Source organism: Hibiscus syriacus, unplaced genomic scaffold, assembly GCF_006381635.1.
Source record: "Hibiscus syriacus cultivar Baekdansim isolate YM2019G1 unplaced genomic scaffold, ASM638163v2 tig00002840_pilon, whole genome shotgun sequence".
Lineage (NCBI taxonomy): Eukaryota > Viridiplantae > Streptophyta > Magnoliopsida > Malvales > Malvaceae > Hibiscus > Hibiscus syriacus.
Genome location: NW_024061947.1, coordinates 6,008,095 through 6,035,332, shown reverse-complemented (window position 1 = coordinate 6,035,332; position 27,238 = coordinate 6,008,095). Strand labels below are relative to the sequence as shown.

The window sequence follows — 27,238 nt, the reverse complement described above, 5'->3', positions numbered from 1 at the left end:
AAAATATCGATACTTTTTTGAAAGTTATGTAATTTATGTTTCAAAAATTTTTAACAGTGTTTCATGTTTCTACCTACAATATTAATTTAATAATTTCATTTACACAAAAAATTATTTGATTGTTTTAATATTTTATAAAACATTATTTAGAATTTAAATTTAACAATTTTAATCAAGATAATAATAAATATGTAATATATATGTTTATTGTTTTAATTTAATAATAATATATATTGTAACATAAAAAATAAATCATTAGACGCATATAATTACTAAATTAATATCTTAAAACTAACTCAAAACATAACTTTAAATTAATGATTTTCACAGTGAAATACCTACCTATTACATTAAACTACCTACCGGATATGTTGAAAGTATCGATTCCATTTAAATAAGTATCGACACTTTTGGAATTTAAAAGAAAAGAAGTAATAGCGCCTATATAGTATCGATACTTCATAAAAATCTATCGATATTTTACAATATAACAGGTAAAAATATGACAAAACCAATTTCATTATGATAAAACCGGTAAAATTTACCTAATATGTTGAAAGTATTGATCCTTTTTATAAAAAGGATCGATACTTTACAATATAACAAGTAAAAATATGACAAAACCAGTTTAATTATGACAAAAACGATAAAATTTACCTGATATGTTGAAAGTATTGATCCTTTTTATAAAAATGATAGATACTTTACAATATAACAGGTAAAAATATGACAAAACCAGTTTCATTATGACAAAAAACGATAAAATTTACCTAATATATTGAAAGTATCGATCATTTTATAAAAAGGATAGATACTTTACAATATAACATGTAAAAATATGATAAAACCAGTTTCATTATGACAAAACCGGTAAAATTTACCTGATATGTTGAAAGTATATATACTTTTTATAAAAAGAATCGATATTTTTTTTAAAGTTATGTAATTTATGTTTCAAAATTTTTTAATAGTGTTTCATGTTTTCCACCTACAATATTAATTTAATAATTTCATTTACACAAAAAATTATTTGATTGTTTTGATATTTTATAAAATATTATTTAGAATTTAAATTTAACAATTTTAACCAAAGATAATAATAAATATGTAATATATATTTTTATTGTTTTTAATTTAATAATAATATATACTGTAACATAAAAAATAAATCATTAGACGCTTATAATTACTAAATTAATATCTTAAATCTCACTCAAAATATAACCTTAAATTAATGTTTTTCAGAGTGAAATATCTACTTATTACATTAAACTACCTATCGGATATGTTGAAAGTATCGATTCCATTTAAATAAGTATCGAAACTTTTGGAATTTAAAAAAAAACAGTAATAGCGCCTATAAAGTATCGATACTTTATAAAAATGTATCGATATTTTACAATATAATAGGTAAAAATATGACAAAACCAATTTTATTATGACAAAAACAGTAAAATTTACCTGATATGTTGAAAGTATCGATCCTTTTATAAAAAAGATCGATACTTTACAATATAACAGATAAAAATATGACAAAACCAATTTCATTATGACAAAAACGGTAAAATTTACCTGATATGTTGAAAGTATCGATCATTTTATAAAAAGGATCGATACTTTACAATAGAACATGTATAAATATGACAAAACCAATTTCATTATGACAAAATCGATCAAATTTACCTGATATGTTGAAAGTATAAATACTTTTTATAAAAATGATCGATACTTTTTTAAAAGTTATGTAATTTATGTTTCAAAATTTTTTAATAGTGTTTCATATTTTCCACATACAATATTAATTTAATAATTTCATTTACACAAAAAATTATTTGATTGTTTTGATAGTTTATAAAATATTATTTAGAATTTAAATTTAACAATTTTAACCAAAGATAATAATAAATATGTAATATATATGTTTATTATTTTTAATTTAATAATAATATATACCGTAACATAAAAAATAAATCATTAGACGCGTATAATTACTAAATTAATATATTAAAATTCACTCAAAAGATAACCTTAAATTAATATTTTCCATAGTGAAATAAGTATGGACACTTATATATAAGTATCGATATTTACCGATAACTAAAGTTTACCGATTATCAAATTTTTTAATAATTTTATATATTTTCTACCTAAAATATTATTAATCTATCAATATAATAAATAACGCTAAATCAAATTTATTAAATATCTTTTAATATATCTTGTAATATTAGACAATCCCAATTTATAATGTCAATCATCTATACTTTTAACTTAACGCCGTCGATGAGTATTATATGTGTGGGTGGGGGGGTACGTGGACATGGTTTAGTGATTGTAGAAAAAGAGAGATGGTGGAGTACTGTGTAACAGGCGGAACAGGGTTCATAGCAGCTTATCTGGTGAAGACCTTGCTGGAGAGAGGTTGCCATGTGCGCACCACCGTCCGAGACCCAGGTCTCACTCTCATCTCCTGTTTCCCTTCCCTTTCTCTACTTTTCATTATTTTTTCTGGATATTAATTTTATGAGTATGAGCAGAGAATGAGGAAAAGGTAGGTTTTCTTAGAGAGATGAAGGGAGCTAAGGAGAGGCTCAAGATCTTCAAAGCCGATTTGATGGAGGATGGAAGCTTTGAAGACGCTATCCATGGCGTCAATGGTGTTTTCCACACCGCATCTCCGGTTCTTGTCCCCTATGACCACAATGTTCAGGCAAACCACTCTTTCCTTTTCAATTTTCTCTTAAATTCTTTATTTTGTGATATATTAATTTTCTTAAAATTTTTATAAATAGATATAGAACTCAGAATTGATCTGTTAATTAATTGATTCATCAGAATTGGGCATGCTTGTTCGAACGCTCTATGGCTTTGATTTTGACACTCAACCACTCCCCACTATCTTAATTAATAAATAATTCGATGCATTAATCCCCACTATACATCTTAATTAATAAATAATTCGATGCATTAATCCCCACTATACATCTTAATTAATAAATAATTTGATGCATTAATCCCCACTATACATCTTAATTAATAAATGATTCGATGCATTAACCGTAAAGATTTATAAAAAAAAAAGAATAAGACTAAAGATATAGATTCGGTTCTTTCAAATTCCTAGGAACATGTATACCATTAATTTTCAGCCACTCGTTGGACCCAACACAGCACTTGGCATTTTGTGACGACAAACAGCAAAACACTCATGCAGTGGTACACAGTGGCACGTTACCTTATATTTCTTAGGTTGCAACTTGGAACCACACATCATAATATGCCAAATTTTATGAACGTATACATACATTTTATAATACAACTAAAGTTTTTCTTTTACCTATACAATACATAAAATGCCGAAATTTGGTTACGTTGAAATATTGCAGGCAACTTTGATAGATCCATGCATAAAGGGCACCTTGAACGTGCTGAGATCCTGTGCAAATGCCAGCGGTACTGTGAAAAGGGTTGTTCTCACCTCTTCTTGCTCTGCAATTCGGTACCGGTTTGATGTCCAGAAGCAACAAATTTTCTCCCTTAACGAATCCCATTGGAGTGATCCAGACTACTGCAAACACGACAATGTCAACATTTTCTAATTCATTCCTTTGTTAATTTATTGCACATGTTCCTTTTTCCCTGAAAATATTTACTGGTTTCCATGCAGCTGTTTTACGCGTATGCAAAGACGACAGGTGAGAAAGAAGCATGGAGAGTAGCAAAAGAAAGTGGGATCGATCTGGTGGCCGTGAACCCATCTTTTGTGGTTGGTCCTTTACTCGCTCCACAACCAACTAGTACTTTGCAGGTCATACTCTCCATTGTTAAAGGTCAGATCTCTACATGTCGATGCCCACATCTTGACACAAGATCAATGTGGGCACACATATGTTAACAACACAATTTTTGAATGAGTGTAAATAAATAAAATTTTAGTATGGTCACCATCAATAAAATATATAACAAATCGAAGAAAATTTGAATTTAAGGAGGGATACATGCGCACTCTAAGAAATCTATTATCAACCGAAAATAAAAATAAAATATCTATATTATATGAGGATATTTTCATGGGGTGACTGCCTCATCAGCTACTTCGGTCTAGGAACTACGGTTTTCCTTTGTTTCTTTGTGATCATGATGCCCTCAAACAAAGAATCTCATCGAGTTACTTACCAGGTACGAGAGGCGCATACCCCAACACCACAATAGGGTTTGTGCACATAAATGATGTGATTGCAGCTCACATTTTAGCTATGGAGGAAAGCAAAGCATCTGGCAGGCTGGTGTGTTCCGGCTCGGTTGCTCATTGGTCGCAGATCATTGAGATGCTAAGGGCCAAATATCCTTCCTATCCTTTTGAAAACAAGTGAGTTACACTTTCACACCTTTCCTTTATCTGTCTAGACCCTATAATCAGTCAAGAATCAACATTTAGCAATCGAATTAATCGACTAAATCGGCATTGCAGGTGCAGCAGTCAAGAAGGAGACAACAATGAACATAGCATGGATACGAGCAAGATTCATCAGTTGGGGTTTCCGGCATTTAAATCACTTCCACAAATGTTTGATGATTGTATCAGGAGTTTTCAGGACAAAGGATTTCTATGAAGTTCACTTGATCGGTCCTGTGCAAACTTTGGTTCATTTGGGTTTTCTCTTTCTTCAAATAAAAGGTGTTTCAAATAACGCACTTCTCTAAAATGCAAACGCCACGTTAATTTAAGCAATTGAGTCCATGTTTTGGGTTCTGGTTGCTATGGTTCTTAAAAATTATTGCAATAATATAAAAGCTTTCAGTGACTTTTTACAAGATTCCATACATTTTGCACTAGTTAACTTAGTTCGGTCACAATTTCAACTTTTGGGTTTGCTTTAGTTTTATCAACTAATTCCAACCAATAAAAGCTTCTTACATTGATGAATTTTTAGGAAAAAAAACCTATATGGATTTAATAATCTTCAAATGTTCTTTTTACTGCCAAGCCAACCTAGTTTGTCTTGTGCCTTGGTTGTTGATTTTGCATACTGATGTTGCTGCTCGAGAGAAGTGACAGTAGTCGTTGAAGTCGATACCGCTGTTGTTGTTGTAGACGGTGGATGTTGTTGTAGAGGAAGTCGCCTGCTCATCCGTCTTCTGTCATCCGCTCACCTACTGTTGTTGGTAGCGGACGAGGCTCTATTAAGTCCGTAATCTGGACAAACTTTACGAGATGTTAATAATATGTGGTTGAGACAAGTGGAAATTGAGTCCCACGATTTGGGTGATAATTCTTTTGTCTGATTCGAATATCAATAAACCGAAAAAAAATTAAATCTCAATCAAGCTGAGAGAGCTTGGGAATTTGGTAAGAAACTTGATTTCCAAATGGAAAGGGATGAACGAAAAGTCATTTTGGAACTGGCAAAGTTAGACGCTAGCTTATTAAGTTATAAGGTTTGAATATAAGGCGATTATTTCTTTCTTTGTAGTGGTTCAAAGGTAGTTTCAAGGTTGTATGGTATTGATATTTCTGAGGAGTATCAATGTCTCTGTCATCGTAATTTTATTTTCTGTCGAAGGTCAATATATCTTTTGTTTGGTAGTCTGGCAGATTGCGAAATATTGGGCGAGAGTTGATAGTATCGATTACACTCTTGTGGTAGTGTCATAATCATTTTTTAGGTGGAACAATGATTTATTGTTTTAAAAATAGTTATGATTTTAATTTGGAAAAATTGAATGATTTTGAATTAATTTGTATGAAATTGGATAGAGTCGCCATCGACCTTTGGGTTAGGTAGGTCGAATACCTAAAAACATTTTTTTAAAAACAATTTTAAGAAAAATCGTTTTTAAGACAAAAACTGATATGCGTTTACCAAAGATTTGATTAAAACGGGTTCGGGAGTCGGTTATGCGTAGGGAAGGATTAGCACCCCCACAACGCCCAAAATTTGTATTGTATCGTTTACACGTTGTCGTAATGGTGAAAATTATGAATCGAATATAAAGTTAAAAGATGATCCATTTATTGAACATTGCTTAATTTGCTTCGAATTAATTAATTACAGAAAAAATTTTAACTCGAAAGGAAATCTCGAAATTAGCAATCCTCCATCGAGAAAGCTAACTCGACTATTTCTTATCAATAAAAGAATATTCTTTCATTAATAAATATACAAATCGAATATAAATGAGAATCGACCATTTATCTTCATAGACAATTAAATAAATTGTGAATTAAAATAACATTGTATCAGTAAAATAAATTAATTAGTAAAATAAAATTTATTTATTTCAAGTTTGTATTTATTCGTACGTCGTGTTGGATTATACCACTTCAATCAAGTGATATTTTCCTTGCCCCTTCTACAAATACAAAATTCTTAAAATACATTCGAATAACAATACTAAAAGTATAAAAAAAATTAATAAAAGTTAATATATATATATAATGCGTTGAGTCATGCTTGTATTGTCATTAGGTAAGTGGTTACATTGTAGGGTAGGTATTACATAACCTGTATGTAGAAACACTGTTAATAATATTGGTGCATGCTTTTGACGTTTTTTTTTATCGAATGCATGCTTTTGACGTTAGCGCTCAGGAAGATAAATGGTTACTTCCACGTGGTAGGGAAGGGGTAACATTTATATATATCATGTAAATTAAAAAATTAATATATATATATATATAATCATGCAGGCAAATTCAACGAGATAATGTTCTCAAATTCTTTATTTCACGAAATAAGGCAGTCCCCAAATTAATTGCTCAAATTGGGTGATTTCCACAGTGTTGGCGTAGGTCGCCAGGGCATCCCAACGACATGGTAGGTCGCCATGCACGCCAGGCGACATGGTAGGTCGCCATGCACGCCCGGCGTCCAACGTTCTGCCCGCCTGTTGCTCTGCTTTGGTGCTTTGCATGGGTCATGCACGTGGCATGGGATAGGTAGCCATACAATCCTCTCCTCGCGTGTGATTCCACTTGCAGCTGCTCAGGAGAACCTATTCCTCCTGCTCCTCGCGTGATTCCTCTTACATCTGCTCAGGAGACCTCATGCATGCAGCTGTAATAGCTGTATTATTGCAGCATGATTTGAGTTGCAAAGTGTCATAGCTTCGAGCCATAGCTGCTCCCTCATGCCATAGCTTCGAGACTGTCCACTCTTGTTATCATAGCTGTATTGGTGCAACATAAAATCAGCTGTTGCATGCAGCAAATAGTGTTGTATTATTGCAGCGTTCAACGGTTGAAAAATTTACAGCCTTCAACGTGAATTATACAGCTCAAATTGATTGCAGCTTACCAACCGTGCAAAGATCATTATATATTGGATATGAGGGGTTTAGGGTAGAATCATAAGAAAGAAAGAAAATTTGGCGAGAGAAAGGAAATGAAAGGAAAAGAAGAAGAAGAGGAAATGGAGATAAAGGCTCAAACATCGTTCGTGAGGTAATTTTTAATTGTTTAATTTAGTTTATTAATATGAAATTATGAAATAATTAGTTTGTTAGTTTAGGGTTTAGGATAAAACAGAAATTTAGTTAATTAGTTTGTTAGTATAAATTATTAGTTTGTTAGTTTAAGTTATATTATATTAATTTGTTAGTTTAAGTTATATATTAGATTATATAAAAAATTAGTTAATTAATTTCTTAATTTAAGTTATTAAATGTAAAAAATATTTAATTAATTTGTTAGTGTGTTTAAACGTATATTAGGTTGTTTGTTGAAGTTTAAGTTAAAATATTAAAAAAGTTAATTAGTGCTTAATTAGTTTGTTAGTTTGTTATTTTAACTAAATTATATTATAATAAAGAAATAGTTTATTAGTTTAAGTTATATTATAATATATTAGATTATATAAATTTAATTTTTTTAATTTATTGTTGTTTAAAGAAATAATTTTTTTACACGTATAGAGTATTATTCCACAACATTTTCCCACGTACATATTGATTCGAAGAAAGAAACAATAAAGGAAAGGAAAGGAAAGGAAATGAGCAACAACTTTTTCACGATTGTCCATTATAATGGACAGATTATGGAAAATGAGATCGGAGTAGTTTTTCAGTATGAAAAACCAATAAATATGATGTTCAAAAAAGACATCACATTTATAGAAATGAAACATAAGATAGAAAGAAAAATTCGAGTTGCAGTTGATGGTTTGGGGTATAGGTTTATGATATGCCCCAACCTAGTCAAATATGCTGCAGTTCCACTTGAAGAAGATAATGATATTGGAACCATGGTTGGATTACATGAGTCAACCAATATAGCAATTATTGAGTTATTTGTTGATGTGCATAACATATGTGATGTTCCTGGGTCATCAAGAGGTGTGGCTCAAAATCCATCTGAAATGACTTTATATAGTCAGTTTGAGGAGCCGACATACAGGTTCCCGAACAGTTTTATGGCACTATTGGAAAGTGTAAATGAAGTCGGGGGGACATCTGCAGCAGAAGAGTATGAGACGAGAAACATACCAGAATTGGTTGTTGATATTGACGCTGAAAATCGATGGGGAGAAATTCATGATGATTCAAGCGAAGATGAAGAAACCGAAGAACCCGTTTTGGGCGGCGACGAAAATATTTTTGGTGGAGGTGCAATTGATGAAGTTCCGGCACCGTATGAAGCTACTCCTCACATGTACGAGATAGACTATGATGCGATGAAGGAACCTGAATTCCCATACATGCCACATTTACCTCCGTACCAAATGACTGAATCATTCGATAATTCTGGTGAATTTTCAGTTGGGGTGCAATTCAGAGGAAAAGCTACGCTGGCGATTAAAGAGTACTGCATCAAATGCCATGTTGATGTCCATGTTGCATAGTATAACCAGAAAACCCTATACACGAAGTGTGTAAAATATGGCCCAGAGCGCAAGTGGAATATCAGAGTGTCAAAAAATCAAAAGCACGATGTTTGGGTCATCACGAGGTACAATGGTCCGCACACATGTTTACGAAACTCCATCGAACAAGACCACCGACTATTGGACTCCGATGTAATATGTGAATACGTGAAGGCGATGGTTGAAAAGGATCCAAGGATATCTTGTTCAGTGTTAGCTGCATCTATTCGAAGCCAATTTGGATATCAAGTAAAATATGGCAAGGTGTGGAATGCGAAAATGAAGGCAATAAAGCTGACGTATGGAGATTGGGATACATCGTACAATGAGCTACCACATTTGCTACAAGCAATGAAGCGATTTATCCCAGGAACCATAGTGAAGTCTCAAACCATGGTCGCATATGACGAAGAAGGTCAACTTATGGCAGGGAAGAAAATATTTCATAGACTATTTTGGGCATTCAAGGTATGTATTGAAGGATTTCCATTTTGCAAACGTATGATCCAAGTAGATGGTACGTGGCTGTATGGTCAATATAGGCATGTACTTTTGATGGCAGTTGCTCAAGATGGTGAGCGAAATATCTTCCCAATTGCATTCACCATTGTTGAGGGAGAGACAACAGAGGCTTGGGATTTCTTTCTGATCAATCTACGTCAATATATCGTTCGTGAAGATGGAGTTTGCTTGATATCCGATAGAGGAACGAGTATTTTGGCGGCAATTGAACGACCAGGAAGTCGTTGGATACCTCCGTATGCATATCCGATATTTTGTATCCGTCATATTGGCAAGAATAGTATCGACCAGTTTCATAACGCACATATTCGTAGCGAGATAATCGGCATGGGTAAGTTTTATTTAACATATTTGTGCATTTTTACGTGGTTTTTTTAATTACGGTTTACCACAATATATTATGGAATAGGATACGAGCTACGTCGACCAAATTTTGACAAGAGATTGGAGAATTTGAAGACATTTTATGATGATCAGCGTGTTTGGAAGTGGGCTTTAAAAATACCGCGGGAAAAATGATCGCAAGCATACGATGAAGGTCGGAGATACGGACATATGACCACAAACCTTACGGAGGCCATTAATTCGGTACTAAAAGGTACACACCATCTCCCAATAGCGAGTGTGGTGAAAGAGACGTACTTTAGATTGGCTAAAGTTTGGTCGGACAAAGGCAGGGAAATTGAGAGTCTCATAAATAGAGGTAAAACTTGGGCTCCTACAGTGGTGGAATCAATGGAAGCAAATGAGCGATTGGCAACATCAATGATTGTTCATAATTTCGACCGAGTTGGTCATATTTTTGTCGTGTCGTGCATACGCCGTAACATTGGAGGAGAAGACCAAACATTTAGAGTTGATTTACGACTCAAATGGTGTGATTGTGGTCATTTTCAGGCATGGAAATATCCATGTGCTCATGCAGTCGCTGCATGTATGTATGCTGGTGTAAGCGCATACACTTATGTTGATGAATGCTTCCACCTACGTAGGATATTAAATGTCTACAGCTATGCGTTCAGACAGATCCTGAATGAATCATATTGGCCCAAAAAAGATCATGATGAATGGCTACCAAATCCAATGCTTCGCAGAAGTCCGAAGGGTCGACCTTAGTCCACTCGAATTCATACCAGTATGGATTTCCATGCTAGAGAGAGAGGTCAAGCAAAGAGATGCGGATTATGTAGAGGTGAAGGCCATTCAAAAAACAATTATCCTAATTTACCAAGATATATGCCTCATCATTAGTAATTATATATGTATTTCTATGTATTTATCCGGATTATGTGTGGTTCAATTAACGCCATTTTCGTTACATAACTAATATTGTCCCGGCATACATACCATAAAAATGATTTGATAATAATCATTATAATGATTTAATAATGAATTTAATAATGAATTTAATATTTAATGATTTGATGATTTAGTAATGATATGATAATAATCATTATAATAATGATTTGATAATAATCATTATAATAATGATTTAGTAATAATCATTATAATAATGATTAATAATGATTTAATAATGATTTAAATATTTAATGATTTGATGATTTAGTAATGATTTGATAATAATCATTATAATAATGATTTAATAATAATCATTATAATAATGATTTGATAATAATGATTTAATAGTAATGATTAGTAATAATGAAATTATTATTAATATTTAATGATTTGATATTAATGATTTAGTAATGATTAGTAATAATGAAATTATTATTAATTTTTAATGATTTGATAGTAATGATTAGTAATAATAATTTATTATTAATATTTAATGATTTGATAGTAATGATTAGTAATAATAATTTATTATTAATATTTAATGATTTGATACTAATGATTTAATAATGATTAGTAATAATGAAATTATTATTAATATTTAATGATTTGATAGTAATGATTAGTAATAATAATTTATTATTAATATTTAATTATTTGATATTAATGATTTAGTAATGATTTGATAGTAATGATTTACGACTTGAACAATGAACAATGTTTGGTTCAATTAACCATATTTTCGTTACATAACTAGTAATGAAATTATAATAATGATTTAGTAATGATTAGTAATAATGAAATTATTATTAATATTTAATGATTTGATAGTAATGATTTAGTAATGATTAGTAATAATGAAATTATTATTAATATTTAATGATTTGATAGTAATGATTAATAATGATTAGTAATAATGAAATTATTATTAATATTTAATGATTTGATATTAATGATTTAATAATGATTAGTAATAATGAAATTATTATTAATATTTAATGATTTAGTAATGATTTGTTAAAGTTTGAAAAAACTAGTCTAATTTCAATATTAAATTTGTAACAAATAACAAACTAGTTTACAATTGTTGCTGATGCCGGGGTGTTGTTGAATGATAATGTTGGGGCGGACGTCTGATGCGTTGTGGCCGTTGCGGTTGCTCAGGAGTATGGTACCCATCCTCCTCATTCATTGGGGGCATTTGAACTGACATGTGTTCAAAGTCATACGTCGACGAAAACATGGGAGAGTAGATGGATGCATCAGGCTGCACAAACTCTGGTATGTATGCATCGCCGAACGGTTGTGGTGCGCTATTATCCACATCGGTCATTTCCGCTTCAGGTTGTTGAGATGAACTCCCACTCCCACTTGGTAGAGAGTATTCAACTTTACCAAATCTTTTCTTAAACCTCAAAAATGATCGCCTCTCTACAATTGTTGTCAAGAATGGCTTTCCATTATCCAAAAAATAAGCAAGGTAAGCCGAAGTCTCAAAATTAAAGTCGTCGTCTTGAATGTCGTCAAGAGTTGGCATGAATGAAGCCCTATTATTCCAAGCATTAATGTAGGTTGCAAGCTTCTCAACCCAATTAACATTTTCTTTACGATGACCATCAAATCTGTGCAGCTGGTCATGCGTCTCAACCCAATTCACTTGACGATGACCATCTAAGATTTGGAGAATGTCATGATCCCATGGACTCTGCAGAATATGTTGGTAGAAGTGGAATTGCCTCAACACTCTATCCCCAAATTGGATCTCAACAAAAACAAAATTGATCAATGGTGTAACAGCACACCAATATTGAAACCCATCTAAAATATCGTGCGGTATCAACGCAAGTATTTCTTCATTCATGTATGGTCTCCAATTAAACTGTAAAATTACAAAAACAATAAAATTTATTTAAATCAAATAATATAGTTAATTAAAATAATAATTAAAAATAACAGATTATACATACCTCCTTTTTTGCCTTAATGTCGATCTTCAGCCTGAACTCTTTAATGTTGTTGTGCACCAACCCCGTGTCTTCAATTTTATGCCTCCATCTGTATATCAATCAAAGCAAAAATATGGTCATTTTTATTTTATAATTAATATTTTATATTAAAATAGAAAATTCATATTACCTTCCGGCAAGAGGAAAGTCAACCGCAGTCCGACTAATCGGTGTCAGAAACGGAAGTTTATGCCAAGCCCATGACTGTAGCAGCAACAGACATCCACCGATTTCTACTGTATTATTATCATTCACGACTAATGACGCCTTGCACATCTCACGATACAAGAACACCAATATCGCTGATCCCCAGCTATATTGCCTACTATTCTCAAAATTTCTTAAAAAAATAAGATACTGAGTGTGAACATAACTACCGGATTTATCCGACATTAAAATACCCCCAATCAACTATAATATATATGTTCGTGTTGCATCTATAATTTCGTGCTCCGTACTATTTGGTTGAAGCTGAAATTCATTCTTCAACCATGACAACCTCACACGCCACCCTTTACACTCTGGTGGTACGGGCGTTTTCCCAAGAAACAAGCTATAAAGTTGTGCCACATTATTAAACTCACGTGACATTACCACTAGCATCCCATTTGTTTGGACCCCGAGTTGCAATGCCACATCCTCCAGAGTTATCGTACATTCGCCACACGGTAAATGAAACGTGTGTGTTTCTGGTCTCCAACGCTCAATCAAGGCACTGATCAAACATGGGACCAACTTGTAATCTCGCACAAATGTTACATACCAAAATCCAGCCTCCTGCAAGTTTTCTTCTATCAATCTGTGTGGCTTGTGCACTTTATGTAGCCGAAGACGAAGGACTCGCTGCTCGTCCTCCTGCAATTAAATATTTCAAAAAATTTATCACAATCATAAAATAATATTCAAATATTTATTAATTATAATTCATTAAACAAATATTTTATTCACCATTATTCCCAAATGACTTGAAATATGTTCATTGTCAAGTCTCAGCAGTGGAATTTGGTCAGCCATTGAAATGAATCTGTAAAAAAATTAAACAACAGTATTTAAAAGAGCATTTAATATAATCTAATGTTAAGTAACTAACTAACTAACTAATTTACAACCCAATAAAAAATTTAATATAATAACTTATAATATAATAAACTTATAAAGTAACAAACTAAACTTTTTAAAATATAACTTAAACGTGAATTTTCTTTAAAAACTAATAAACTATTCTTTAATATAACTTAAACTAATAAACGATTTTTTAATTATAATTCATTACTAAAAAACTAATTAACTAAAATTTTTATATAATATAAATTCAACAAATCATATGGCAACTTAACTATTTAACTAACACAAACTAATTACATATTTTTATATATAACTAACTACTACCAAACTAACTAATTAAGTAAATTTTTACCCTAACCCTAAACTAACAAACTAAAAATTTAAAATAATAAAATAAAATAAATTAAATAAAATGAAAAATTTACCTCGATGTTTGCTTGCCGGACTCCCTTTCTTCTTCTTCATCTTATTCCTTTCCTTTATCTCAACACTCTTCTCCCTTTCTTTCTTATGCTTTCTTAACCCCATATCATACCCCCTATATATTAAAGGGTCGGCTGCCATGCACCAATAATTGAAGAATCACGAGCCGTTGATTCTCGTGGATTGCAACAATAATTGTTGCATGAAGCAGTGAAAATTATGCTGCAATAATGCAACGAATAAAGGTGCATGGAGCAGCGGGAGCAGGCGAGCATGCAGTAGGCGAGCATGCAGTGGGGAGCAGGCGAGCATGCAGCGGGGAGCAAGTGAGCATGCAGCGGGGAGAAGGGCCAAAGACAAGGTCGCGGGGCGTGCATGGCGACCTACCATGTCGCCTGGCGTGCATGGCGACCTCCTTGGTCGCCCGGAGTGCATAGCGACCTCCTTGGTCGCCCGGAGGGCATGACGACCTATGTTTTGGGTTGTGCATGTCCCATGCAACGTTAATTCATGCGACATTAATTCATTTTTTGATCGTTTTGAAGCTGCCACGCCGTAGGTCGCCCGGAGTGCATGGCGACCTACGGCCAACCTGTGCAATTCACCTTATTTGAGCAATTAATCTTGAGAGTACGTTATCCCGTGAAATAAAAAACTCGAGAGCATTATCTCGTGGAATCACCCTAATCATGCACACAGTTCAATATAAGATATTGCTAGTAAAGAAATTTTAATACAGGTACTAAAAATAAAAATAACACATTAATAATAATATAGACTAAAATAAAATACCCTAAAAACATGGAGGATCAAATTATAATTAAACCTAAAACACTTAATATTAAAACATTAACCAAAATAAAACAGACATAAATCCCTGGGCCAAATTCGAATATTAGTAAATATAACATAAAACATAAACTAGTGACTGAAATTAAATTATTGAAAACTAAAAGCTCGAAATAAAACAAAAATGATTTCATTAATGGCCAAAATATAAGGTTCCAAGGGAGAAATAACTTAAACAGAAATTACCCCCTCACGCTGAAACACACATGCATCAGACCCTTAAACGGTGTCATTTTGATTAATATATATATATGAAATATAAGGCCAAAAAAGGCCTATACTTCCCATTTGATTCATTTCCAAGTAGAGAAGAAAGAGAGAATGAGTGAGAGATCCAGAGAGCTCTCAGGAGACGACGAGCCTTCGCCGTGCCGGCTGCCACCTACCAGCGGTTGCCGCCATACGTCGGCGCTGAAATAGAAAGATAAAGATGCTATTCGATGCGTCTCCAGGCCCTGAGCAAGGATCTGGACTTCATTTGGCCTAAAAGTGACTCAAAAGTAGTGGATCTAAGGAGAAACCTCTCCATCTCCGGCAACGAGGTATGTTCTCTCATCTCTCTCTTATTTTATTTTCCTTTTTAGAATATGGGTTTTGGTTTTTTTTATTCACTCTCTGTTTTTTTCCTTCGAATCCTCCTCTGGTATTTTCGAATCTCTTTTTCTGCTTACTCTCTTTCATTCTCTGTCTTTTTATTTTCTTGTTCTCCACAGAATGCCCTTGTCATTGCATGCTGATTTTCTTGGTGTTTGGTGATGTTTTGATGGGTTTAGTTAGGATTTGTAATATTTTCTTTTGACTTTGATGATATTGTTTGTCTATGGGTTTGGTGCAAATTTGTCGATGGTGGTAGCCCAGCTTGGTGGTGGATCACGCGGCTCGTTGGTGGTGGCTCGAGATCTCTCATCAATGGTTCGGCTTGAGCTGGTATGCGGCGCGGCTCACATGTATGGTGGCTGGCATTGGTTTAGGGTTCCAAAAAACCCTAATATAGATGGGGAGGTTCGGGTCATCCGGGTCTTGCTCCAGCTAGATCTTGTAATTGAGTTGGGGAACTTGTAATTTGGGGCTGAAATTGGGCTTCGAATTAAGCCTATAAAATATGCAACAATGTAATATTAATATCAATAATAATTATAATAATAATAATAATTTTTAAAGCCCGGACAAAAATAGGTGTCTACAGCTTCCCCTCTTTGCACATTCTTATGTTAACAAGAATAGGGCAAAGATGAAAAAGACAACCAATTTTTGTCCGATTCTCTTTTTTTGGTTTTGAGATTTGTTGTTTGATTTGGGAGACGACGCTGCTCATATGTGATGAAGAGTTCGGGTCGTCTAAGGGTGACAAGACTCCTACATAATGAGAAGATCTAGTCAAGGGATGACACTGCTCATACATGATGAAGAGTTCTTGGCCATCTTTATGAAAAGTGATAACTCGGTTCCTACGTGATGAGGATTGATGATTATCAAATGTTGACACAGCTCCTACGTGATGAGGAGATCAGGTTGGGTGATGACACGACTTATACGTGATGAAGAGTTCTGGTCATCTAAAGATGATAACACTGTTCCTACGTGATGAGGATGGTTGGTTATTTGGGGTGACACGATTCCTACGCGATGAAGACGGCTGGTCGGGGGATGACACGGCTCATACGTGATGAAGAGTTCTGGCCATCTTTAGGGAATGTGATAACACGTCTCATACGCGATAAAGAAGGCTGGTTATCTAGGGTTGACACGACTCCTACATGATGAGGAGGTTTGGTCAAGGGATGATACAATTCATACGTGATGAGGATGGCTGACCATTTTTAGGGATAATGGTTTCAAGAGAAACCAACTCACAGATTATGCTTCAAGGGAAGCTGTCTCAAAAGAGACAAAATTTGCTTCTAGGGAATGACTCAAAGATGGTTTTGTTTCAAGAGAAATAGACTCAAAGATTTAATCTGTTTCAAGGGAAACAATCTCAAAGATGATTGTTGTTTCATGAGATACGAACTCAAAGATGGGTATTTCACAAGCAATTGTCTCAAAAAAGACAAAATTCATTTCAAGGAAAATGATTTCAAAGATGGTTTTTGTTTCATGAGAAACAATCTCAAGGAAAATAAAATTTGTTTCAAGAGAAACGATCTCAAAGATGTTTATTGTTTCATGAGAAACAGTCTCAAGGAAAAAAAGATTTGTTTCAAGAGAAACGATCTCAAAGATGGTTGTTGTTTCTAGTGAAACAGACTCAAAGATGATTTTGGTTTCAAAAGAAATTGTCTCAAGAGACAAATTTGTTTTAAAAGAAACGATCTTAAAGATGAGTGTTTCAAAAGAAACTGACTCAAAGATTATAAAATTTGTTTCAAGTGAAACATACTCAAAGTTTTTTTTAAGAAATTATCTCAAGAGAGACAAAACTTTGTTTAAAGAGAAACAATTTCAAATGTGAGCAGTTTTGTTTCATGTGAAACAAACTCAAAACTTGTATCTCAAAGAAAAATGTCTCAAGCGAAACAAAATTTGTTTTGAGAAATTGTCTCAAGTGAGGCAAAATTTGTTTTTAGAAAAACCCCATCAAAGGTGATAGACAATATGCTTGCTCCTTCATGTTGAGGAAATATCTTCAGAAGATTTGATTGCTGACTTCAGGAAGTCAAATATGTGGATGTCATTATTCTTTAAAGTTGAAGACATCTGGTCAATTCTGAGCTTTCATTTCCTGGAAGATCGAAATGATACATTTCTAATTGACTATCTTGGATGTTATGATGGATGCCAAGATGAAATTAACTTGATGTCTTATAGAATTTATCCTCAAGAGAGGAGAAAAATATCTTTGATGCACATGATAATGAATGTTTGATGCAAAGATGCACATTTCATGTATTATGTATGTATGTGTATATGTTGATATGTATGCGGAGGAAAGTCCTTCAGAAGATCTGATTGTTTGCATCGAGATATTGAATCCCCAAAGATGCCCCAATATTCGATGTTGATTGCCTCAAAGATGCTCCCATTGTTCCTTATTATTTGCTTCAACGCTGACTCTAAGCATGAGCTTTGTGTCTGAGAGCCACATGTCAAAAACCAATATCTAGTCTAGAGATATTGTCTTGTTTGAAAAGTATTTTTCTTCTTCTTTTATTTTAAAAATCTGAAAATATCAATTAAAAGAGTTTTGAAAAAAAATTAATCAAAGATTTGAAAATATTGCCCTTTTATATATTTTGCAATTGAGACAAATCATAAAACTAGAGTTCATTGGATATCAAAGAATTAATTACACTGTTAATCCTTCAATAAATTATACCTATTTGACAAGTGTCAAGATCAAAGCTATCTTTGGGAAATAGTTAGGTAAGGAAAGGATAAAATGTCTCAGGTTGTTGTTTTTGATCAATGGTTTGGCATTCTTGATGTTCACTGATTTGATGGGGTAGCTTGTATGCTCATTTACTGGAAATGTTCTCCAGCTCACAGCTCTCATGGTCACACTCAGATTGTGTAATTCCTTATCAAGGGATTTGTGCGATCGCCTCAACTGCACAATTTTTATATTCGAGTCACCTTTTCAGGTTTTCAACTCGAACCCTCATTTGGTTTCAAAATGACATTCAAAATTTACGTCTTGAACCCCCCTTTGTTATTTTTCTATCATGCATTAAAGATTTTAGAAAACCTTTTACAAATAAAGATTAATCCTGATGTGCAGGATGAAATATGAAGATAATCTCTTCTATTTTAGATATCCATGTATGATTAGAAAGGACTTTTAAGGCACATAATATAGGCCATGGTTCATGGTTATGAAAGAAAAGGATAAATAGGCCCAAACAAGTGTTTCAGGGTATTGAACCAAGGATCAATTCATTCTGATGCCTTCAATCCTGTCTTGCTCAATTTGAATCTGCTTGTATGTGTGTCTCTCTTGATGCTCTATGATCTTCGAGTGAAGTGATTATAGAATAATTGTACTTGATCATTCTTATGGTTTGAAGTTTGATGCGCCATTTGACTCGAGTCTCGTCCCTTTTTCTTTACTTTTTTTCTTCTTCTTCAAGTGTAATATCTCTTGACTGAATTAGAATTCACAAGATTAGGTAAATCTTCTCTATCCATTTCATTCAAAACTAAAGCTCCTCCTGAGAATGCGTTTTTTTACAACATAAGGACCTTCCCAGTTTGGCATCCACTTCCCTCGAAAGTCTTTTTTTCATAGGGAGGATCTTTTTCAGCACTAAATCACCTTCATGAAATTCTCGAAGCCTGACCTTCTTGTCATAAGCTCGCATCATCCTTTTCTGGTATATTTGGCCATGACAAATAGCTCTTAATATTTTCTCTTCAATCAAATTCAATTGATTAAATCTACTTTGTCCATAATCAACCTCATCAAGTTTCAATTCCATCAATACTCTCTAAGAAGGAATTTATACTTCAACAGGTAAAACTTCTTCTATACAATATACCAAGGAAAACGGTTTCTATACCATATACCAAAGAAAACGGTGTTTCCCCAATAAATGTACGAACGAGTGTGTGATAAGCAATCACTGCAAAAAGTAATTTCTCATGCCAGTCTCCATATGTTTTAGTTGCTTTTGTGATGATCTTCTTAATGTTTCGGGAGATAAGGAACCGAATTATGATATTTGATCTTCAACTTTGTGCAGACTTCCTTCATTAAATCATTGTTTAGATTCAACATATTATATGTAATGATCCTTTCTGGTATTCCATATCTGCAAATGATTTCTCTTTTTAAGAATCTACAAACTGCTTCTTTTGTGACATTAGCATAAGAGGAAGCTTCAACCCATTTGATGAAGCAGTCAATGGCCACTAAGATAAAATGATTTCCTTTTGAAACCTTCTTTGAGATTGCTCCAATGACATCGATGCCCCCACATTGAAAATGGCCAAGGTGCATTCATTACATGGAGTGGTGAAGGAGAAACATGTATTTGGTTATCATAGATCTGGCATTTATGATATCTTCTAGCAAATCTGATGCAATCTCCTTCCATAGTAGACCAGTAATATCCAAATCTCATTATCTGTCTAACTATTGTGAATCCATTTGCATATGTTCCACAAACCCCTTCATGGACTCCTTCAAGTATTTTCTTGGCCTCAATTTATCCACACATCTCAAAAGCACCTGAGCTTTGCTTTTTTTTTTTACAAAATGTTTCAATCGAGAACATACTCTATTGCCAATCTTTTCAAAGTTCATTTTTCATTCTCAGTTGCCTCAGCTGGATAAGCTCAGTACTTCACATACTGGAGAATATCGTAATACCAAGGGAGACCGTCATTCTCCTTTTCCTCAATGTTGCAACAATGAGATGGCATTTCTCTTATACTCATTCGAATATGCATCATTCGAGATTAATCATCAGCCTTAAACATGGCTACCAACGTAGCCAGAGTATCCGTCATTTGATTTTCTTCATGGGGAAGATAAGTGAAAGAAATTTCTTCAAACTCCTTGATCAAATTCTTCACCAAGTCCTTGTATTCTATCAATTTGGAATCTCGAGTCATCAATTCCCCTCCAAGTTGATAAATAACCAGAGCAGAATCACCAAATACTTCCAAGCTTTTAATTTTGCGCTCAATTTCAGCTTGAATACCCAGAATACATGCTTCATATTTTGCCATGTTGTTTGTGCATTCAAATACGAGCCTACTAGTAAAAGGAAAATGATCTCCTTCTGGTGAACCTAGTATTACCCCAATTCCATATCCCACAGCATTTGAGGCACCATCAAAGTTTATTTTTCAGGCTTCATTATTCGGAGCATCATCTTCTGTTGCAAATATACTCATTAAATCCTCATTTAGAAAATTAAATTTTACTGACTCAGTCTTCAAATACTCTGCTTGCCAGGAAATCAACAATAACACCTCCTTTTACTGCTTTCTGATTTATATAGACCATATCAAATTCAGACATCAACATTTGCCATATTGTCATCCTTCCAGTTAAAACCGTTGACTCTATCATGTATTTTAATGGATCCATTCTTGATATTAACCAAGTTGTGATACAACAAATACTGTCTCAACCTCTTAGTAGTCCATACTAAGGCATAACACATCTTTTCGATCGAGGAATATCGAGTCTCACAGTCAGTGAATTTCTTACTGAGATAGTAAATTACTCGTTCTCTTCTTCCAGTTTCTTCATACTGTGCCAGTACACATCTCATTGACTTCTAAAAGACAGTCAAGTATAAGATCAATGGTTTGTTTGGAATTGATGGCATTAAAACCGGAGCATTAGTTAAGTAACTCTTAATTTTATCAAAACATTCTTGGCAACTATCATCTCATTCTCCTGGGTTTTGCTTTCTCAATAATCGGAAGACTGGATCACACTTCTCAGTTAACTGAGATGAGTCTGACAATATAATTTAACCTCCCTAGAAATTCTCGTACTTCTTTTTTCGTTCTAAGGGTTGGTAATTCCAAGATTGCTTTGACTTTATCAGGATCAATCTCTATTCCATTTTCACTGACTACAAATCCCAATAATTTCCCTGAAGCAGCTCCAAAATTACACTCGGCTGGATTAAGTTTGAGTTGGTATTTTCTCAATCTTAAAATATCTTTCTTATGACATTCACATGTTTTTCTTCAGTTTGTGATTTGGCAATCATATCATCCACTTATACTTCTATTTTCTTTATGCATCAAGTCGTGGAACAAAGTAACCATAGCTCTTTTATATGTTGCCCCATCATTCTTGAGTCCAAAGGGCATCACCTTGTAACAAAAGGTGCCCCACATTGTCACAAACATTTTCTTTTCCCTATCTTCAGGGTTCACTTTGATTTGATTATACCCTGAAAAAATATCTATGAAGGAAAAAATAACATCACCATCTGTATTTTTAACCAATGTGTCAATATGTGGCAGTGGAAAATTATCCTTGGGACTTGCTCGGTTGAGATCCCAGTAGTCTACACACATCCGAACTTGGCATTTGCTTCACCTTACGGTATCTACTCTAGTTGATATCTTTACTCATGTGAGCAAATTTCTTCCACCTTACCCCCCAGTGTGGAGAGTGATCCTTGGTTAGGGTTAAATCAGAAGAAAAATACTATAGGCTCAAAAGGGGACAACAAGGGATATATATATACATATATGGACAAATGAAACAAAGCCGTTCATTATCTCATACACAGAAGTCTTAGAAGAAAAGGTATCCCCAGGGGGATAGATTTTCAGGATTAATTTTATTCACATGGAAACAATGTAAATAATGCATGATAGAATTATTTCAAATTAATTCTCTTTTCTGCTTCTTGCTCCCAGCATGTCTCAATGTTTAGGTTTCCTGCGAGATGCCCTAAGTTGTGTCTTCTGGTAAGAAGGTTCATGTTCAAGTGAACATCTTGTACTCAATGCCTTAGGTTTTATTGGTAGAAAAAATGTTGGTGTGATTTTATTGACTCAAAGAAAGGTATGGGTATGACTCTGTGTATCGAAAAGATAAAGGCAATGTTCAAAAGTTTAAAGGGAAGTGATGTCAAAATTTGGTCATTTGGTAATGACCATGAGTTATTTTGGGTAAATAATCAAAGTATTATATTTTTTGGGTTTCAGACAGGATAAGAGAGGTCTAATCTTGACACATGTCAAAAATCCATAATTCTTGAAAAATTAAAAGAATCATTAATTAATTTGATATTCAAAGAATTAAATATTAAAACCCGTTCAATTATTCCACCTTAAAAGGTATCATAAGTTCAGTCGTTTAAAGATTAAACAAATATAAAAGATAGAACAAAAATGTGTTCAAACAAAACAATGTTCTCATTACAATGTGGTAAATGTCATGCCCCCATTCTTCTTTGATTATTCATGCCCTTGAATTGATCATGTTCTAGATCTTGCGCTTCAGTGCCTTACAGTTTTCAACAGAATGTCTAGAGCTTCCTATGTGGTCGTTGTATAGGAGATCAACATCGTAGCCCTCAAGATATGGAGACTATTTTCTCATATCATTCTGGAAGGCTCAGTCCTACAACCAGCTGAACAAGCTCCAACTGTACTGATTTTAACTTCTTGCTTCCATGTGGTGTCACGCGGTTAGGACCACTTCATCGAATCCTCCATGAATTAGCTCCCTGTTTTTTTTATGAAAATGCTTAAAAATGAAATGCATATGCAAAATACAAAGATGCAAATGCAGATGCAAAAATATTGATCCCAACGATGAATATCGTAGAAGAATTTTCACCAGTGATAAAAGCCTTCACATTACAAGACAATCCAATTTACAGACATGCCTTTGCTTAGATGGTTGGGTCTGAAGTAGACCATTGTTTCATTTTAGATCCTCGTCCTTGAAAATGATGACCATGGCAATCGAATCTCACAGGCTGTCTCAGCAGGGTGCTATTATCAAGCGAATAACTGCCATTGAAGAAATGGTTGGTATGGATGTCATTTGTAATGATAAGACGAGAACATTAACTCTGAACAAACTGAGTGTTGATAGAAACTTGATTGAGGTGTTTGTAAAGGATGTCGATAAGGATTATGTTGTCCTGCTTGCAACAAGAGCCTCTAGAACTGAAAATAAATATGCCATTGATGATGTCATTTTTGGAATGCTTGTTGATTCAAAGGAGGAAAGAGCTGGTATCAGAGAGGTTAGGGGTGTGCAAAATTACCCGACCCGGTTGACCGACCCGCTGACCCGTCGACCTGGATCTAAAAAAACCGGGTAATTCTCTAAAAAAAATTACCCGGCCGGGTCGGGTACCCGACCCGACATTTCCCGGGTCGGGCCCGGGTCACAAAATCTAGTTTTTCCGGGTACCCGATTACCCGAGTACCCGGTTAGTTTTTATTTATTTTTTTATTTTTATATATAATTATATAAAATATAATGAATTATTTATATTATGGATTATTATATTTTATATTTTGAACTTTTAAATTTTATGTTCGGATATTAGAGTATGTAATTCGAAGTTTCGAACATTTAAATTTGTGTATATGTTTTTTTAAATTAATAATTTGAAAATAAAAATTAAAAACCGGGTATCGGGTACCCGATTACCGGGTACCCGCAAAATCCGGGTACCCTTTTACCGGGTACCCGTAACATCCGGGTCGGGACACGAGCCGAGAAATCGTCGACCCGGAAGTTCCGGGTACCCGGATTTGCACACCCCTAAGAGAGGTGCACATATTGCCTTTCAATCCTTTAGACAAGAAAACTGCTTTGACTTACATTGATTCAAATGATAACTGGCACCATGCAAGCAAATGTGCTCTTGAACAAATCTTAACCCTTTGCAATGCAAAAGAAGATGTTAAGAAGAATTTTCATTCTATCATAGATAAGTTTGCAGATCATGAACTTTGGTCATTTGGTGTTGCAAGACAGCAAGTGCCAGAAAAAACAAAAGAATATGCTGGCACTCTTTGGCAATTTGTTGGTTTGGTTCCTCTGGTTGGTCCTCTAAGGCATGACAGTGTAGAGACCATTCGTAGAGCTCTTAATCTTGGTGTCAATGTCAAGATGATTACGGGTAATCAACTTGCCATTGCAAAGGGGATTGGCCGACAACTTGGAATGGGAATAAACATGTATCCATCTACTTCTTTGCTTGGTCAAGATAAGGATGCAAACATAGCTGCCCTCCCCATGGAAGTGTTGATTGAGAAATCAAATGGGATTGCTAGCGTCTTTCTAGAGTACAAATATGATATTGTGAAGAAGTTATAAGAGATGAAGCACATTTTTGGAATGACTGAAGATGGTGTTAACGATGCTCTTGCTTTGAAGAAGGCTGATATTAGTATCGTTGTGGCTGATGCTACTGATGCGGCATGGAGCGCTTCAGATATTGTCTTTACAGAACCTGGTCTAAGCATTATTATTAGTGCAATGTTAACTAGCATAGACATTTTCCAGAGGATGAAGAACAATCACTATTCGTATTGTGTTTGAGTTTATGTTTATTGCTCTCATCTGGAAGTTCGATTTTTCACCATCCATGGTTATGATCATTGTTATTCTAAATGATGGAACCATCATGATAATCTCAAATGACAGAGTAAAGTCGTATTCTTTACCTGATAGCTAGAAACTGAAAGAAATTTTTGCCACCAGAATTGTGCTTGAAGGCTACTTGGCATTGATGACTATCGTTTTCTTCTGGATTATGTATGATATCGACTTCTTCTCGGACAAATTTGGTGTAAGGTCTCTAAGGGACAGAAAGGTTCAAATGATGAGTGTTTTATATTTACAAGTGAGCATTGCGAGCCAGGCTCTAATTTTCGTGACTAGATCAAATATTGGTCTTATGTTGAGAGTCCCAGACTGCTACTAATCACTGCCTTTGTTATTGGACAGTTGGTTGCTACTTTAATTGTTGTATATGCAAACTGGGGATTTGCAAGGATTAAAGGAATATGATGGGGATAGGCTAGTGTCATATGGATTTACAGTGTTATTTTCTACATCCTACTTGATCTAATGAAGTTTGTCATTCGTTATATCTTAAGTGGAAGTCAGTGCGGAAGCCAGTGCGTCACTCATAGCGATTAGATGATCGTAGATAAGAATCTACCATTGGGTTACTCCTTAGATCGATGAATCATCATTTCAGTCTCGAATATTGTACTATCGTCGAGCTCACTGTTTCATCTTGGATCTTCATATTTGAACCTGATGCCCCTCAATACTCTGTAAACCAACTCCGTTAATGCCTCGGCGGTGTTGAAGTTAGTGCGTCTCTTTTTGATGACTAGTGATGGCATGATTCTAGAGAAGACTCTACTGCTGGATTACTCCTCGAATCAGTGGATAATCACTTCAGTTTCGAATGCAGCATGATCTTTGAACAAGTTTCATTTTTTGCTCTAAACTTCTTTTAGCCCTTGGTATATGTCTGTGTATGCGACCGCTTGATTGAAAACTTTTATCTCTTCTTTGAGAAAATTTTCTCATGAATATCCCCTTGTGGATCAATACTTTTCATATTATGTCATGACAATGCAACGCAATGCAAAAAAAAATGAAAAATGACACAATCAAAAGAAAAGAAATATGTTAGTGTACACAAACAAAAGAAAAGAAATTAGTTAGTACATGTGAAATAATCGATACAGATAAATGTTAATTAAATAACATTCCTACCTGGACATGATATCTACCCAAAATGATTATTTCAAGAAAATAATCCTAACCAAATGGTATTTAGTTCACATGCTTTTTATTTGAGAGAATTTAAAGCAAAAAGGAAAAGTTCAGAAATGCTCCTCCTTTGTGTACACTTAGTTTGGGTACCTACTGACGGATAGAGGTTCGATATGACTATACCTAGGGTGACCGTTCTATGGTTCACTATATGCATGGTTTCGGCTCTATAAGGAAAATGGTACTCGAATTATCCTTGATGTTAGTGCCCCCTTGGGCTGTCAAACTCTCGATCCTCACCCATTACAGGTTTCGACCGGAACGAGTTCAATTCGAGGGGATTCACTGCATTATACCCATACGAGAGATAAATCCCTACGAAGGTATAAATTATGTATCTCGTGGGTTATTTGCTAAAACTCATACGAAGAATAAATTCTTACGAGAGTAAAGCATTCACCCCGACTAATTTGGATCAAAGCTCGGGTCTAGAGCTCATGTCATGCAAATGCATGTGATATGTGTGAGGAGGAACGTACCTACATTTGACTCTTAAACTGAAAAGAAAAAACTCAACAAACTTGGACTAAGCTGCAAGCAAAAATTCAAATGTTAGTATGACAAAAAAAAATGAAGCAATTAAAAACTTTAATAAAAGGATCATAAGTTAACTAAAGACTCGAACACATAATTTCCACCAAACGACAATGTGTAAGCAACTTACAGCCTGACTCTAAAAAAATCCCCAGCAGAGTCGCCAAGCTGTCATAACCATTTTTTAGGTGGAACAATGATTTATTGTTTTAAAAATAGTTATGATTTTAATTTGGAAAAATTGAGTGATTTTGAATTAATTTGTATGAAATTGGATAGAGTCATCATCGACCTTTGGGTTAGGTAGGTCGAATACCTAAAAACGTCTTTTTTAAAAACAATTTTAAGAAAAATCATTTTTAAGACAAAAATTGATCTTCGTTTACCAAAGATTTGATTAAAACGGGTTCAGGAGTCGGTTACGCGTAGGGAATGATTAGCAC

The 27,238-nt window shown here is 34.1% G+C and overlaps 1 protein-coding gene across 2 annotated transcripts; it reads left to right on the top strand.

The window, feature by feature from the left end:
* The first annotated feature begins 2,287 nt into the window (after nucleotides 1-2,287).
* LOC120153513 (tetraketide alpha-pyrone reductase 2-like) lies at nucleotides 2,288-4,738 on the top strand. Of its 2 annotated transcripts, none has more exons than XM_039165454.1 (6): nucleotides 2,288-2,454; nucleotides 2,538-2,710; nucleotides 3,387-3,584; nucleotides 3,668-3,830; nucleotides 4,180-4,369; nucleotides 4,472-4,738. In XM_039165454.1, the coding sequence occupies exons 1-6, from the start codon at nucleotides 2,295-2,297 to the stop codon at nucleotides 4,611-4,613; spliced, it is 1,026 nt and encodes a 341-aa protein (XP_039021385.1). In that variant the 5' UTR covers nucleotides 2,288-2,294; the 3' UTR covers nucleotides 4,614-4,738. The 2 variants fall into 2 exon arrangements, with proteins under 2 accessions (XP_039021385.1, XP_039021390.1); XM_039165459.1 differs by having other exon boundaries at nucleotides 4,180-4,375; nucleotides 4,476-4,604.
* The last annotated feature ends 22,500 nt before the right edge of the window (nucleotides 4,739-27,238 follow it).

Excerpts from the sequence above, each read along its gene's own strand:
- LOC120153513 (XM_039165454.1), top strand. The coding sequence starts at position 2,295 with ATGTGTGGGTGGGGGGGTACGTGGACATGGTTTAGTGATTGTAGAAAA. Across the intron at positions 2,455-2,537 it reads CACCACCGTCCGAGACCCAG|AGAATGAGGAAAAGGTAGGT; the intron begins GTCTCACTCTCA and ends GAGTATGAGCAG. Across the intron at positions 3,831-4,179 it reads CATACTCTCCATTGTTAAAG|GTACGAGAGGCGCATACCCC; the intron begins GTCAGATCTCTA and ends GTTACTTACCAG.